At 46.0% G+C, this 15976-nt stretch overlaps 3 protein-coding genes, 1 non-coding gene and 1 pseudogene across 6 annotated transcripts; 1 reads left to right on the plus strand and 4 right to left on the minus strand.

Annotated features, from left to right (window-relative positions):
• The first annotated feature begins 3 nt into the window (after positions 1 to 3).
• BDBG_08998 (small COPII coat GTPase sar1) lies at positions 4 to 3054 on the plus strand. The gene is made up of 5 exons (XM_002620541.2): positions 4 to 502; positions 758 to 861; positions 1086 to 1191; positions 1310 to 1609; positions 1695 to 3054. The coding sequence occupies exons 1-5, from the start codon at positions 484 to 486 to the stop codon at positions 1733 to 1735; spliced, it is 570 nt and encodes a 189-aa protein (XP_002620587.1). The 5' UTR covers positions 4 to 483; the 3' UTR covers positions 1736 to 3054.
• Positions 2612 to 6684, minus strand: BDBG_08999. Of its 2 annotated transcripts, XM_031723826.1 has the most exons (6): positions 5931 to 6614; positions 5425 to 5796; positions 4850 to 5251; positions 4424 to 4723; positions 4296 to 4324; positions 2701 to 4193 (listed from the first exon to the last, which is right to left on the minus strand). In XM_031723826.1, exons 2-6 carry the CDS (start codon positions 5602 to 5604, stop codon positions 4178 to 4180), a joined length of 927 nt encoding a protein of 308 aa, XP_031581163.1. In that variant the 5' UTR covers positions 5605 to 5796; positions 5931 to 6614; the 3' UTR covers positions 2701 to 4177. The 2 variants fall into 2 exon arrangements, with proteins under 2 accessions (XP_002620588.1, XP_031581163.1); XM_002620542.2 differs by having other exon boundaries at positions 2612 to 4324; positions 5931 to 6684.
• Positions 6685 to 7366: 682 nt separating this feature from the next.
• BDBG_17929 lies at positions 7367 to 7437 on the minus strand. The gene has a single exon. It is a non-coding gene; the product is annotated as a tRNA-His (tRNA).
• A 258-nt stretch (positions 7438 to 7695) lies between these two features.
• On the minus strand, positions 7696 to 14361 carry BDBG_09000 (leucine Rich Repeat domain-containing protein). The gene is made up of 2 exons (XM_002620543.2): positions 11647 to 14361; positions 7696 to 11550 (listed from the first exon to the last, which is right to left on the minus strand). The coding sequence occupies exons 1-2, from the start codon at positions 11686 to 11688 to the stop codon at positions 9169 to 9171; spliced, it is 2424 nt and encodes an 807-aa protein (XP_002620589.1). The 5' UTR covers positions 11689 to 14361; the 3' UTR covers positions 7696 to 9168.
• A 1451-nt stretch (positions 14362 to 15812) lies between these two features.
• Positions 15813 to 15901, minus strand: BDBG_17930 (annotated as a pseudogene). The gene has a single exon. The product of its transcript is annotated as a tRNA-OTHER (tRNA).
• Between the last annotated feature and the right edge of the window lie 75 nt (positions 15902 to 15976).

The raw sequence follows: 15976 nt of genomic DNA on the forward strand, positions 1-15976 counted from the left end.
GTGCTGAGTCAGCATAAGGACACTTCTTTCTCTCTCATCGTTCAACATCAGAACGACGACGACGATGATGTTGATGTTGATGAAGAGAGACAGAATATAGCAACATCAGTACACACAATAATCGAGGGTCTCTCGCTATATATACCCACATATACCTTCGAGCAGCCACCAGCCAACAAGCTTCTAGCAAGCTTCCAACAAGCAAACCATCGCCTACCAACCTACCAAAAGCCGTGGATTCCCTCTCATAAGACCCTGTCCTTGTTCCAGGAAGCTCATCCAAACACAGATTACGCTTAGATAGAGGGAGAGCAGCTTCTCGATCCGTTGTCGATTCGATTTTCATACGGCTTGATATAATATAACTATTGAATCCGGAACCCCTCTACTCCACATTCGTCCTTCGATAGCTCCTTTTCATCCTGCCTTACCTCACCCTCACTCACCCTCATTCTCCGCCTCTTTCATTTGTCTGTTACCACGATGTGGATTGTTAACTGGTGTATGTATAACCCTTCACCATATCACTCGCCATGACCAAATGCGGAAATTTGGCCAACTGGGGCAGTTTCTCTTTTCTCCTAACGGCCAACTGCCCAATTGCCTCAAGCTCCATCCACCTCTTGCTTTTTTGGGCAAATAGTCAAAACAGAAGAGGAGAGGGGGCCGACGGTGGCACCCATACTGGCAAACTTACTTCTACGGATATGTATAATGGATGATGATGGATAGCTGACGTGATGGTATATCTATACAGTTTATGATATCCTCGCCTCCCTCGGGCTGCTGAACAAGCATGCAAAGCTCCTCTTCCTCGGTCTGGATAACGCGGGAAAAACTACGCTGCTGCATATGTTGAAGGTGGGTTGACATATATGCATTTTGGTTTTGTTTGGATTGGCAGGCCTCGTTTTTTGTGGTTATGCGTGTGGACGGAGCCCTTGAAGGGGGAAATGTGTCGAGAAGATTGATATATGTGCTGGCTACATGAGATATAGGGGGCGGGTGACTGCTCCGGGACTATTTGTGAAAGGTTGTCGTGTGGTGGAATAATTGCATTTCGCTAACATGTTACGTTTTCTTAGAATGATCGAGTGGCCATCCTCCAACCTACCGCACATCCCACATCCGAAGAACTAGCCATTGGTAACAACAGATTCACAACATTCGATCTAGGTGGTCACATGCAAGGTGAGAAACCATCGATTCCCTTTTGCTGTCTCTTCCTACAATACATATGATGAATGCATCTATCAGCAATTCTTCCCCCACAACCACTTACTAATATACCACGTCCGTTCCCTCACAGCCCGTCGTCTTTGGAAAGATTACTTCCCAGAAGTAAGCGGCATCGTCTTCCTCATCGATGCCAAGGACCCCGACCGTTTCCCCGAAGCTAGGGCCGAACTGAGCGCCCTCCTGGCCATGGAGGAGCTTGCCAAGGTTCCATTCCTCATCCTCGGCAATAAAATCGATCACCCGGGCGCCGTGCCTGAGGATGAGCTTCGGCACCAAATGGGCCTTTTCCAGACCACCGGCAAGGGCAAGGTGCCTTTGGAGGGTATCCGGCCTATTGAATTGTTCATGTGCAGCGTGGTTATGCGGCAAGGTATGTTTTGAAAGGAAACCCTCTCCAAAACGAAAAACATTTAGTTCCGTAGCTAAGCACCTTTTTTTTCCCTTCTCCCCAATAGGTTATGGTGAAGGTATCAGATGGATGTCTCAATATGTCTAAATTGCGTAGAAAAGCCTTCGCGTTTGCATTATAATCGTATTATCATGCCTTGTCTTGTCTTGTCTTGTCTTGTCCTGTCTTGTCTTGTCCTTTAACCAGGTTCATTTCTATGCCCGTCAAGTCTATGCAAATCTTGTTTTTTGTGTGTTCCACTCAGCCATCCAAAGCCACTTTTCCTTTTTATTTCATAACTCTCTATTTTAAGAAAAAAAGAGAGAGACCATCAGCTTCCTCCGTCTCTCTCTTCGCTCATGATTTGTTGAATATGAGGGAAAAAAGGATAAATTTCGGGAACTAAGTTCCTCCCTTTCCCCAACCCCCAGATCAATCAATCAGTCAGATCTATCATTGCATCAATCCATTCACATTTCCCTACTCTCATCCATTTTTGTTTGTTGCTGTTTAGGCGTCCAGTACAGAAAAAAAACACAGAAATCTTTTCTTCTTTCTCTCCATGATGTACAGAACTCTCATGACAAACAGCTCCTTTCCCATTTGTTCTCCCGGTTTTTTTTTTTTTTTTTTTTTTTTTTTTTTTGGTTCACACTCTTATTAGCTAGCCTACATTTATATTTCCTTCTTTCCGCCACTAATTATACAAGTCCACTCTCATCTACCTCAATGGCCGTCAGGAGAGGGAATAGTCTTTTATAGTCTTTTAGGTCCCCCCCCCCGGCCAAAAAATATAAAGTAATCAGGAAAAAAGATACAATTACAATTACGAATTCCCAGTCTCCGCTTTCGTTTATCGTTAACTTATTCTTACCCTCCTTCCCTCCCTCCCTATTTGTTACATGGGAGACAGACAGTTCATAAAGCATGGATAGACCTTTAGGAAGTTTCTCCGCCCTCCTCCTTCCACCCCTCCCCCCACTTACCACCCCCAGTCCGTTCCGCTCTGGCCCGCGGAATAGCGACCAAAGGCATATACATATACATATCATACAGGCGCACATGGAGGCTTAAAATGGGCGAATGCGATGGGCAACCCTCTGCTCACTGTCATATATATAATGTTTTTCATTCAGCTTGTAAAACTGCTCTTTTGCTTGCCTGCTGCTAGCTACAGTATCTCACTGAAAATGACCACTTGACACTTGAGCCAGAAAAATAAACACTTCATGAACCCTGAGAATACGAATGCTGTGTCTAACTATCATCTCCTCCCCCCCCCCCCGGGCTTTTACCTAAGTACGATACCTTCAACCTAATTGAGAAGCCCGATGTCCTACACTGCAAAGCCCGCTCTACCTGTCGTCATGTCCCCCTTGGAAGGAAATAAAAAGAGATTCCACAATCCCTCCCAAGTAAACCTTAACAGTGATTTTAATTTTATAATCCTTTTTTTTTTCTTTTTTTTTTCTTTTTCTTTTTCTTTTTCTTTAATGTTTCGCGCATCTTCCTACGGGTGACGGGCGAGGAATACAGGAATACAGGAATACAGGAATACAGGAATACAGTAGATGCCTAAGGAGGGGCAGGGGAAAAGGCAGGGAGAGAAGAAAAAGGAAAAGGAAACAAAACTTAATCGGATCTGGGAAGAGAAAATGGAAAGGAAACAAGAGACAGCAAGGAGAAACGCAGAGAGAAGAATACAATAAAAAAAATAAAAAGAAAAAAAGCATTTGTTAAGATTTTTTGCTCTTTCAAACGGAAACGGAATGCGACCTAAATCAACGATCACCCGCCATGCTCGTCTCTTCTCTCTTACTCTCTCTCTCTTCATATATATATATATATATATCTGTCGTGGGAAAACGAAAAAATAGAGGTGAACAGGAAACGCAGAAATGGAACAAATAGAGAACAGTCGTATCTGAAAAGAGAAGAGGGTGCGTGGCCGAAAGAGAGAAGGGGGCCAGAGAGAGCAGAGAGGGGGATGATAAAAGAAAGAGGGGCGGGATGACTAGATCGAGGAAGATTCTTCTTTCTCAAGACGACTACGACGACGATTGACGGGAGCATTGATTATTATCAGCTACAGTATACGTTTTAAAAAGAATGCGCAGAGAGCAGGAAAAAAGGTAATTGAAAATAACTAAAAAAAGGGAAAAAGCAAGTACCGAATAGTTAAGTCGAGACCTATTACTGAAAGATAAAAGAGAAAGAAAAACAACCGTAGGAGCGTACAAGAAAAAAAAGAAGGAAACGGCCCTTGCGAAGTTCCAATGCTCTGTTCCATGTCGGTTAAGCTGGCGATGAAGGGAGAAAAAATCGAGGTGAAAAGACAAAAAGGTGGCAGGGAAGGCGGCGGCGCATACAAGCTGATACTATTATTATTGGTGTCGCGGTGTGTCGTGTGTTGAGGTTGGGTGTGAGGGTGGGTTGGCTGGTTCGTTTTTTTGTCGTCCCCCCCCGCCAAGATTATCATCTATCTTTCTCTATCTCTCGCGCACGTGCGTGTTTTTGATATATCGTGGTCGGAAGTTTTGACTAGAGTTTTTATCTCCGCCCGAACCTACTACAAATGGGAAAGCTCGTATGATTTCTTGATCACTTCTTCTTTTGTTTCCTAGGAGGAGTGATGGGTCTGCCACTGCTCATGCCACCGTAGACGTACTTTTGTTTTTTTTCGGCTGGTTTCAGGATCTGCAGGTAGGAGTTGGTGTTAGTTATCTGTGCGTCCTGTATGGTATTTTATGGCACCAGCGGTGACACCGCGGAACAGAGCGGCCGGGGGCATCATACCTGGAATGAACATAATAGGCTCTCATCAACGCTCATCATGGCTCCAGCATTGTCGAACTCTCCGCAATAGTTGGGTGCGCTAAAGAGTGTGACCAGCTGCCGTTTCGAGAAGAATTCATAGCCATCCTCGACAACCTGATGTGCACGACATATAAGGTCCATATCGTGCTTTTGTAGGAATCGTGAAACAACGTCTGGTCCGAACGTGAATGACACGCCTCGATCGTTTTCGCTCCACCCTGTTATATCCTTGTCTGGATCGGACCACAGAAGATCGCAGAGTAGACCGCAGTCCGGAATCTATATTGGTCAGCGGATACTGAGCCTCGCGGAGCTCGGAGACTTTTCATCGTGAAAGAAGTCCCATGAATTACGGACGCTAAATTTAGCAAGAGCGAGAGGGCAACGAAAAATGCGAGCACTTACATCAGTAGGGCGCATTACACGACGGATCTGTTCCATAGAGTTTAAGTCGGGACTTAGACCACCATGCATGGTGAAAATTTTTTCGTCAATGATAGCGGCAATTGGCAAGCAGTTGAAGCAGTCGGTAAACGTCTTCCACAGCTTGATGTTATATCTCCGTTTGCACTCATCGTAGAAACCGTAGATACGGTTGATCGACGCGCACTCGTGGTTTCCGCGGAGGATGAAAAAATTCTCTGGATACTTGATTTTGTACGCCAACAGGAGACAGATTGTCTCAAGCGACTGCTTACCTCTATCTACATAGTCTCCAAGGAAGAGGTAGTTAGCCTCGGGAGGGAAGCCGCCGTATTCAAACAAACGCAGGAGATCATAGTATTGTCCATGAATATCGCCACATATCTAGTTGTCGTTCACGTTAAAAAATTAGCCATATGCGCTATTACGTCGCATGGTGAGGTATGAATTTAAACGATTGGTGTTCCCCAAAGGTTTATAGCCACCACATTGCCAAGTTTTGATAGGAGAAGGGTGGCAAAAAGAGAACGAAATAAATTGTAGTGTCAGAAACGAACCTTAATTGGCGCTTCGAGCTCGAGAAGTATAGGCTGAGAGATAAAGATCTCTCTTGCCTTGGTGCAGAGATGGCGAATCTCAGACTCGAGTAATTGAACTTGCTTTCCTGGTCGACTGCCCCTCACCTCCAACAGCCGGTCGATGATGGAATCGAGATCGATTTCATTCAGGTCAGCCATGTCTTGCTGCCGCTAGCAAGAAAGTTATCCGAAAAGAACGTAACGGATGCAGAAAAAGCGGAACGAGGAGGACGAAACGGCGAGAGAAAAATGCGAGGGAAAGGGGGTCGCGGCGGAGGAGGAGGGGGGAAAGGGAGGCGGGAAATTCGGGAGGCTTGGATGTATTGAGGAAGTTCACACAATCCTAGATATCTTAGAGAGAGTCAGTATACAAGTGCGACCCAAGATGGCTGTGTTAATGTTGGGTAGAGTTGGGATAAAGACGCGCCGGCGGCTTGGGGGTCGCAACATGCAGGGCGTTTAGCATGAAAAGGCGAGCGGCTTACGAAGAGGGAAAACCTAATATGGCAGGGAGAAAATACGGCCGTGAAGGACTGAGCCAACGTGCCTCCAATCCAGACTCCTCGCGCAGATACTGATTAACGGCCTAGATACTTATTCTGCGATGGCGGAGGGGATGGTGCGGGCTGCAGTCGAAGAGGGTTGTTGATGGAGCGAAGGGCTGAGTGAAAGGCCGTTCGTTGGTGTGTTAGATCAACGGATGAGGCTCTATCTGGGTTTTACCACAGCAGAATCCAGGCACGGTGTCGACAACAGCAAAGGCTCTGGCAATCTCTGGACCTTGCGATAAAAAAATAAAAAAATATGGTTGTAGTCGACGAGAAAATCCCTATCGGGAGCGTAGTCTAGCTGGAGGTTTTCAAGTTGTGGTTTTTTTTTTTTTTTTTTTTTTTTTTTTTTTTTTTCCGGGAGCGTTGGTGGATATAACGGTGGCGGTGGACGAAGGAATTGTTGCTAGAAAATTAGGGTGCAGAGCAGTCTGTTCTGGGTAGCCGGAAGAAGTCCAAAGGCAGTCTAAATCTTTAATAGCAGCAAGTCGACAACGAAGCAGGTCTTCAGCAGCGAAGAATAGCGATCGAGAGACACGGTTGGTTGGTGGTTGAGGCCAGAGGGGGAGATGGTTGCAGAAGGTTGTGGTTGACTTGGAATGGAGGAGGAGAGTTGAGACGAGTTTTGGCGGAAGAAGACTTGGGGGACGAATACATTATTACATACATACATACATACATACCTACATACATACATACATACACACGGCGGTACGGTACGCATCTATCACTAATACGCAGCCCAGAAACTATCTTGCTCTTATTATTATTCCAGTGATTATTTCTATATTTCTATATTATTATTATTATTATTCCTCTCCCTTCTACGAGCAAAATACTTATTATAATGATAACAATCCATCGCCTGGCTGCCCGATTCTGTGTATCAATGAGGCGGCTGCTGATGTTCTACCTGGGCGATATTAATACGGATTTTTTTGCCTTGTTTTGCCAATAAACTCGCTCTTGAGCAAATGATATATGGTTATGCGCCGGAATTTTATGAGAACAATTATATGTGCGATACAATGAAACTCCTGCAATCGTACAACCGGCCAATAGGAGCAAGGAATAGCTAAAAATAGAGATATTTTGTCTGCGTTACGAATAAAACTGATCGGACTACCGTTGTACTCTGTATGGAGTGAGTGATTGTAAGAATTCAATAGCAAGCGGGGGGGAATGCAGCTTCATTTTGCCACGGCTTCCAAGAAACAAAATGACAAAGATAAATCCCCCCCTTTCCTAGCGCCTCGCCTGACTTAATTTGTCTTGTTTTTTAAGAAAAGTTGAGACATCAGGGAACTGCATAAGTCTGCTGGGTGGAGAGGGAGGAAGAAGAAAAAAAAAACCACATAAAAATTAATTACTTCTGACGGTGCTGGGAATCGAACCCAGGCTGGCACGGCCACAACGTGACGTCTTACCACTCGACCACACCGTCTATTTGTTATACGGCGGCCAAGGCTTCCATTCATCCATCAAACTCATCGACCCTTGCCCCTTATCTACATTCCAATCCCTCTATGATTTTACAGAGTATGCTCGGAGTGATCTCCTTTTACTGATACTATTCTAATGTTTATAGTGGTGGTATGTATGTTATGCTCCTTGAACTCGAACCAAATATGTGAAAAAAAAAAAAAAAGAAAAAAAAGAAAAAAAAAAAAAAAAAAAAAAAAAGAAAAGAAAATCAAAATCAAAACCTCCATCTCCCTTTCCATACGTGCCCGGCCTATCAAGAGGGTAACGAGCTATATAGCTAATATTCACCACCAATGGGGCCTCATATGGGTATTTCGCACGGATGCATCAACGCAAAAGAATATATACACAAAATATATAACTATATATAAGCAAAAAAGGCAGCACCCCGGCCTTCGAAATTGCCTTGCCCGCACGCTTGGGAAGGTCTGCCTCTGAGCTCTGCCTGGCTGATGTAGGTGCATCCCTTAGTTGGATATCCCATATGACATCGAGTTCCGGATAGTGTTTTTAAACGGTAATAAGGATAGAGTTAGTGCAAGTGGGTGGTCCTCTTTGCCTACCCCCTTACACAAGGCCTCGATATACTACACCTCTATACGCTTACTATAATGACCGGAGGAGAGCAGTGAGAAAGAAAAAAGCATCACAGCGCGAGTATATTAATAAAATAGAGCATGATCTGAGAAAGTTGCATTTAGAGAAGAGAAAGAAAATAGCATATTTTAATGTTGTTAACCAAAGTCTGTTAACGCAAAACCTCCCGCCCGACACACATTGATTGGGAAATCAAGAAAAACATTATACAACGCTATTAGCGTTTTCTGTTCGCAGCACCAAAGACCCAACCAAAAAATCGGTACGAAAAAGAAGAAGGGAAAATAGCACAAAGAATAGAAATACTCGCTATGTGAAACGCCGGAGTGCTCGAAAATTTAGGGGAAAAAAGACGCAAAAACAAATAACCATGAAAAGGTAAAAACAAGCCGCCTCTCCAGTCCGTAAAAGTAGAGTACAAAAGCGGTCTAACAATATGAGCAAAAGGGAGGGATGATCCTCTCACTCATATACCTCCCTGGACGAGGCCTGAACTCACAGGGATAGGTAAACAACAACAGTGACAAAAGCGGAGACAGGAAGCCACCCAAAATCAGTTAGCGCCATACACATGCAAATAAAAGAACTAAAGCCCAAAAAAATTATCATACAGGCTGGAAACAACAGTGGTATATTTCATGCAAAAAGAAACGAACATGCAGACATATATCCCATTAGGGGAAAAGCACAAGGCTGCCTCGCAGAAGAAAGAAAGGGAGAAGAAAAGGGAAAATTTAAAGAGTTGAAAACGATCATGATGGGTTTCTGTGAAAATGGAAAAATCGCTCCTCAAAACACTTTTCTCTCTTTCTCTCACTTTTTGGTTTCTCAACTTTTTTGTGTGTAGAAGGGGGATGACAAGATATCTGCCCGCCGGGTTTTCGCAATTTATTTCCTCGCGATTTGGAAAATAGAGTCTATACCTCTCAAATCTTATATCGTATTTCGTGCAACAAGATCACATATGTGGTTTCGATTTTGGATTTTAGATCGGCGTTCTCGGGGGGTCTCGGGGGGCGAAGGGAGGTAATGTAGGAGAGAGGAGTGGAAAGAAGACATCCAACGTGAAGAAAAATATCGATTCGTCCGATATTTAGCCCAACATTCGACCTCCAGTGGCGATGGCTTGGCTACTAGTTCTAGCAATGAGCGCGGGTCGAAGTGACCCAACTGGATCGTATTCTGTTCCCCCCCCTGTATGAGAATTGATATTCTTTTGTGAAGTGTCCCAGGATTCATCGCCAAGCACTGTCAGCCAGTTTGTTCCAACTTCTTGCTTCAACGCTTCGAGTCGTTGACGATAGGAGTCCCCGTTGGCGCTCCAGTCGAGATTTTGGACAGCAGGAAGTAAGTGGGGATTCTTGGCGGATTCGAAGGCAGGACTGCTTTGCGATTCTTTTGGGGGTGGGATAGTAGCAATAGTGGTCTTCTGAAGCGGCTTGGGGTCAGAGATTCTGCTGTATATCCTATTTGAGCTTGGAGATTGCTCTGCTGTAGCTGCGGGGTTCGTAGCTGGGTGTTCGAGGATAGGTTGCTGGAAAACAGAACCGACGGTTTCCACGCCGCCAGTCACCATGTTAAAAGAAGGATCATCGTTGGAGAGCTCGACAATTTTTCGTCTGTGGACTTTTTTCCGCCTACTAGAGCCTATCGCATATTCTGCTTGAACAGGAGCGGCAGATGCTGATGTATCTGCACGAATTGCAGCGACTGACGAGGCAACTGAAATATCTTGGGTTTTATCCGCAAGTTCGTTACCAGGTTCTGGACGTCGAATAACAGGAGCCCCTTCCGGTTCTGCGACACGAGTCACAAGTTGTTTCTTTTCCGAATATCCGGGGCCCGTAGTATCAATAGTAATATCCTCAGAGAATCCTGGAGTTTGTCTGAATAGGTTGAATATGGAAACCCTGTATCCCGAAAATGTTTTGGTGAAAGGATTCCCAGACACCCAAATTTCGCGTAGGTATGGGATACCAGTGAGCCGGGCGATTTCGGTGGGATCACTTAGTTCATTGTCTCGTAAATCAAGGCGCTCTAAAGACAATAACCGTTCGATTCCTGCGAGTGATCGGAGACGGTTTCCTCGAAGATTAAGCGCAGTGATGGCAGGCAACGGGTTCCTAGAAAGAGAATGGAGAGAGTCTATCATGCAGTGAGATAGGTTTAAAGATCTCAAAGCTGTCAAGGATGCAAGGCTGTCGGGGACTTCGGTGAAAAGGTTCCAGGACAAATCCAATGAATGGAGAGTATTGGCAACAGGAGCAAGACTGGAGACACTGACACTAGTCATCGAGTTGTCTGTCAAGCTGAGGTGGCGCAGGAACCGCCATTTGGATGGAGGAAGGATGCCAGCAGCCAATAAATTCGACATGCTTCCATTCCTCTGGTGGGAGGAAGCCTCGCTAGAATTGGAACTCCCAGACCCAGATCTGCGTATTTTGGAAGACGTTCCTCTGCGATGAGACTGGTGTCTTGAACTAGTGGGGCGTGTGGGTGAAATGCTTTCTGTTCGAGCATGTCTTCTCCCACCCTCAGAGAAACCCCTGACCATGGAGGCGCTGCCTTTTGGGCTGGAACTTGTGCTTAAACTGGGCTCAGCTACTGGAGAACCAGGTGCCGACATGGATTTCGCCAGGTCTGGTTTATTGAATGTCTGGGGGTTGGAAGAAGCCCCGAGAACTGGAGATGATTGATATTTGGAGGATCTCCGTCTCCGTTTGTCAAGGTCATCCAGAACGATCCCGGTCAAGAGGTCCGTAGGGTCATCAATACTGGCACGTTTAAGAGTAAGGGATCTTAACTGTTCAGCTAGACGATCCCAGCCATAAAAGGAACGGAAATCTACATCGATAATCTCCAGGGCGCTGAGGTTTTTAAACGAATGGAGTGGGACAGCTGTGTCAAAGGGGAATTCCTCGTATCCACGAATAAGGCGAGCTCTGTGATCCGGGGCAAGTCTCAAACAGGGGATTTTAGTAAAGGCCGAATACAAATATTTTAGGTCATTTTCAATGGCTAGTTTGGCTTTTTCCGATTTGGAGACAGAGTCTTTGGATCCTAGGCCAAATGAGGACCAGAGCGAGCTCATACCGGACATGACACTACGCACACTGGATACAGAATGGATCGAGTCTCTGTCTCCCTTGGAGCGACGTGGTTTGCTTAAGAAAGACACATATGCAGACGAAGCCTCTGTATTGATGTTTTCCAAGCGGATGTTCATGGGCCCCACGGGAATGGATATGTCCTCAAACCGGGATAAAAGGTAGAAAAGATGATGGCTAGTCAGGGTGAGTTTTGCAGGTTTAATGTTGTGGGATGTGAAACTCAGTGTCCCCAAGGATAACGCAGCAGCTAGTGTAGAGGAAGTAGCGGAACGGGTGGAAGAGTCTGATGCTTTGGAGGGTTGACGCTTCATCTGCAAAGCGTTGGCGAGGGCCTTCTCATGAGTACGGACGAAGCTGGCCAGGTTCTAGCAAGCACGTTTAACAAGTTAGGCATGTAAATTAACCACTTGATGAGAGAACCCGCTGCAATAGAGGGTTTTGGCGAGAAATAGGGCACTTACTTTGATGAAGAGCTGGCCATCTTCAGTGTTGAGTTTCTCCATAATGACGAGGTCGCTGCCCAAGGAGTTCTGGGTCCAGTCTAAAGGAGAAAGCGGGACTTGTTCACTGACAGAACGAGACTATATATGGATGAGAGGACATTTTGAGCGCATCCAAGAAGATATAGGGCGTCGTGGTGGGAGGGTGGGCTGAGGAAGATGCGGATGTTGCGGTTGCGAGACGGAAAGGAGGGAGAAGGCTGCCACCAACACCGGAGATTGTTTTGATGACAACAGGAGGCTCAAAATGGACGCGCACACCACAACAGTGACTTTGAAGCTTGAGTGACTCAAAATGCCCGCACTTTCCAACAAGACACTCGGGGCAAGGGCTTAAAAGGAACGAGTCAAGAAAGAGTCAAGAACGAGGATTCTCTTAAGGAAAATCAAATTGACTGCACAGGAATATTACGAAGCCCGTGGCGAAGTGGTCAAAGGATCACGTCTTTTGGGTTCATGTGCACGGAGAGAACTGGGCGGGGGGGTTTTGGGTTTGGTCACCGGGACAGCCCCAAGGGAAAAAAAGGCAAAAAAGAAGGCAGAAACTAGAGACGGACTGTGGAAAACAGATACCCGTCTCCGACAAGAGAAGAATGAAAATCCACAATACAATACAAATAATCCCAACACGATGCTGCTGGGCTTTGGGGGAAGCGGGAGAGAGAAAAGACCGATGAGGTTCGTCGACTCAATTGGCCAGTCAACAGAAGGGAAGAGGGAGAGAGGGAGAGGGAGAGAGGGAGAGGGAGAGGGATAAGTGTTGGTCCTAGCACGATTCCTCCAACCGAGTTGTCCGCTGTTCAAAAAGAGACAGGGTAAAGGGAAAACAAAAGAGCAGAAGAGAAGAGAAGGGAGAAAGGAGGAAGACGAGAGGAAGAGGACGAGGAGGGAAAAATAAAGAGGTGGGTGTGCGGGATAGGAACCACAGGGAGGAGGAAACTACCCAGAGCGGAAAACACTGAAAGGGATGATGGGCTGGTCAAGAGCTGATATTTCTTACTGTGTATTTCTCCATACTACGTACATAATTCACCTCGCCGCCGCCTCTGATTGGGGAGGGGCAGTCAGCCAAGGGCAAGCCTGCACCGTGCATGGGACCGGACTGCCAGACGAGGGATTTGTAGTGGATGCAACAGACTGCATACGGGCATGATAGCGCCAGAGGACCGCCCCCTTCACACTAGCTGCTGCACGCTCCCAGTTAGTCTGCCTGCCCCGGTTTGCCCCTCGGAATCCCTGCTTCCTCAAATCTGTTCCCAGCCCATGCTTACTACTGTGTACAGGCTGTTATTTAACGACTGGCACTCGGCCCCCCTCACCCAGCGCAGTGTTACGGCGCGGACTTTGCTATCTTCGGAGCCATTCTCGGAGGGGCCCTCGTAGGCTGGTTAAGCCTATCTTGGGAAGGAAACAGCAAGCTGGCGGGGCTTGCTTGGCCTGTCTTGTCTGCCCTCGGGCCTGCGCGTGTGGTTGGTGGCTGGCGAGATTAAGAGTTCTTCGGCTGGCAGTTGAACGCCGCTGATGTACCGCGAGGTACCCATCATTATTTGACGGAATTCTTCCCTTCATGTGGCACAAATCACCCACATTCACGCGGCCAACCACTAAGAAGGTTCACGATGCAGATGATCACTCCATGGATTCAACATTCACCCAATTGTTCCTCACTTCAACTCCCCCTCGTTCCCACATGGCCTAGGAATGACGATATATATCATACATATTTAATCACCTGGCTCATGGGAAGCCCTGGAATAACCCTACAATGTGTTGATCTGTTGGCCACCCTTCTGTTTCCTGTCGTCATCCTCATCAGAGTCATCACCCCCCCTCAAAATCATTAGATGTGGTGGTTATTGACTGCGTAAAGAGCTGGCGAAACGACGGCTCTTTATCCTGGTCAGACAGTTTCGTTATTTTCCCCTGGCGCCGGAACTGTATACGGGATTACCCAATTTGGTCAGTCTGGGAGTTTACTTACGGTCATTCCCAGACTACCAGTAACTTTTCCTGTGAAACGGGTTTCGCCAATTCAGAATAAACATGCTCTCTTCCCAGTGGTTGACATTAAAAAATATCAATCCAACTCAAAGAGAGAGAAACAAAACAGCGAAGCTTCGTTCGAAACTTGTCCCACAAAACCGAGGCCGTACGAGGGTTGAGGTGAAAATTAAAAAAAATTGGGAAGCTGTCCCGTCAGTTTGGTTTCTTTCTATTCATGAAAAATGAATTGATGGACCTAACTAGCCAGTCCAGCACACCCATGCATCCATTGCCGGGCTGCCACTTCGACGTATTTTGAGTTGAGACCGTTCCGTGACTTGCGGAGGTGAAACGAGACTTCCATGGGACAAGATCATCCTGCACTCCCTGCACACTACGCTCAGGTGAAATTGATACTACTAGTCGTGCCTAGGGCTACATGGTTCGGTCTTCGAAGTCATCGAGCTGGTGAGTGGTGACACCTACAATGATGATACGATTTGATAAGGTTAAAATTTTTATAATGGATCCATGCTCCTCAATCGTTCAGGGAATAGATACTCCGTGAGAGAGTGGAGATTGCTGTTCATGATTTTCTTTTTCGGACTTCTGAGGACTATATTATTCTTGCCGAGTTGGTTTGTCTTCGCTTATCGGGTTCTTGCTTGAGGCGGCTGGCAGATACAATATTCGTAATCCTGTTTTCCAACTGTTCGACCTAAAAAGGAAAAAGAAAAAATATATTATCCGATGGACGGGACGGACGTAAGCATGTTTGAGTTCACCAAAGCTCTGGAGAGAGCCCTTGTTGCGAGCGGCTGTGGGCCCGCTAACTCTAAGCGCGCCTACACTTCAACCCACCTTTTGATGACGTTATTGGGGTTGGTTTTGCGGCTCAATCCTTCCCATCCCCGCTTAATCAATCAATGATGTTCCGATAAGAGCAACATATCATCCCGCCGGGACAAGTGGCATGTCTCCAATAAGTTTCGGTCAGAACAGAGGCGCCAATAATTAAGTTAGGGTAGAAAAGACCCAACAGACCAATTTTACACAATATGGGTTCCGGAAAGAGAGACAGGAATTTGTCTTAACCACATAACTTTCAGCAGAAATTTGGAGTTACATGGAGGTACATGTACAAGGGCCTCAGTAACAGCTTTCATCGCTCTGAGAGGAGATTCAGGATACACTCAAAACTAGGCATGTAAGAAATCATACTGGTTGTTTCCAACCCGTGGTGGTTTGACATCGATTGATTAATCCTGCAATATTCAGCTTACCTCGCGCATTCAACACAAACCCGCCCTCAAACCACCAGTGGTCCCTCTTTTGGGTGTCACAAGGCTACTTTTATGCTGCGACGATGAAGGGACCGGTGGCGAAATACTGTTCCTCAAACGTCATTCGTCGGCGGTGGTTGCTATTCTCGCTAAGGCTAACATGAGGATAGCTAGGTATCGCCGACGTTGGAATAAAGAACCATGACATTGGTTCATTTGATTGGGAACACTCCCAAGAGCCAAATACACGGTAAATTTATTCCATCAAGTTTGACAAGAGACGAAGAGAGTTGCAATAGTAATACTTTACCTAGGTATGTTGTCCGGTTAATAATACCAGAAGCACTAATATGATATCATGCCAGGAGATCGCTAATAAGCCGTCTACAAATTTTCGCAATTTTTTTCACGAGTCTCATGAATTATGCAACATGTCAGACAAGCCACAAGGCTAGGGCGCTTACACTGATTTAATTCGAGGCTGGGTAGCCAAAGCGCTCCCACTCACAGGCTGGTCGATCCCCGTAACTAGTGCATAAATTATCAGCACCTCATCGCCATATTGTGCCGCATATTATTATTATTATTATTATTATTCTTCCATTATACTCATATGCAAGCGGAGCTTATGATGAGTCCTTGCGTGATGTTAAATACAGGTCAAGTGTTGGTTATACAGGAGGAAATACAGGTGTTGAGACCACGCCAAGATAACAAGAACATAGGAAAATACAAAGGAGTGACAATTAGATACATGCGATAATAACTTCCCAGCCCAGGAACATAGAGCAATTCATTGGAGCGATTTGTACACCTCTGTATTTATTAGGAACCTGAGGTGCTTGAGTTCCGGATTTAATGTATCCCCTGCGGGTTTCGAACCCACGCGCCTTGGTTTCCCACGCCAAGGTGCTACCGGGTGGCCGCATTAACCATTCGGCCACCGGGGCATATTGTGCCGCATAAATACATACAACCGGAATTGATTCACAACTAATCGCAGTGAGAAAGTCATGTTGCGCTAA

The sequence above is a fragment of the Blastomyces gilchristii genome, assembly GCF_000003855.2.
Source record: "Blastomyces gilchristii SLH14081 genomic scaffold supercont1.33, whole genome shotgun sequence".
In the NCBI taxonomy this organism is placed as follows: domain Eukaryota; kingdom Fungi; phylum Ascomycota; class Eurotiomycetes; order Onygenales; family Ajellomycetaceae; genus Blastomyces; species Blastomyces gilchristii.

Excerpts from the sequence above, each read along its gene's own strand:
- BDBG_08998 (XM_002620541.2), top strand. Across the intron at positions 862-1,085 it reads CGCTGCTGCATATGTTGAAG|AATGATCGAGTGGCCATCCT; the intron begins GTGGGTTGACAT and ends ACGTTTTCTTAG. Across the intron at positions 1,610-1,694 it reads CAGCGTGGTTATGCGGCAAG|GTTATGGTGAAGGTATCAGA; the intron begins GTATGTTTTGAA and ends TCTCCCCAATAG.
- BDBG_08999 (XM_002620542.2), bottom strand. The coding sequence starts at position 5,604 with ATGGCTGACCTGAATGAAATCGATCTCGATTCCATCATCGACCGGCTG. Across the intron at positions 4,724-4,849 it reads GTGTAATGCGCCCTACTGAT|ATTCCGGACTGCGGTCTACT; the intron begins GTAAGTGCTCGC and ends TGACCAATATAG. Across the intron at positions 4,325-4,423 it reads GCCTATTATGTTCATTCCAG|ATCCTGAAACCAGCCGAAAA; the intron begins GTATGATGCCCC and ends TCCTACCTGCAG.
- BDBG_09000 (XM_002620543.2), bottom strand. The coding sequence starts at position 11,688 with ATGGAGAAACTCAACACTGAAGATGGCCAGCTCTTCATCAAA. Across the intron at positions 11,551-11,646 it reads ATGGCCAGCTCTTCATCAAA|AACCTGGCCAGCTTCGTCCG; the intron begins GTAAGTGCCCTA and ends CGTGCTTGCTAG.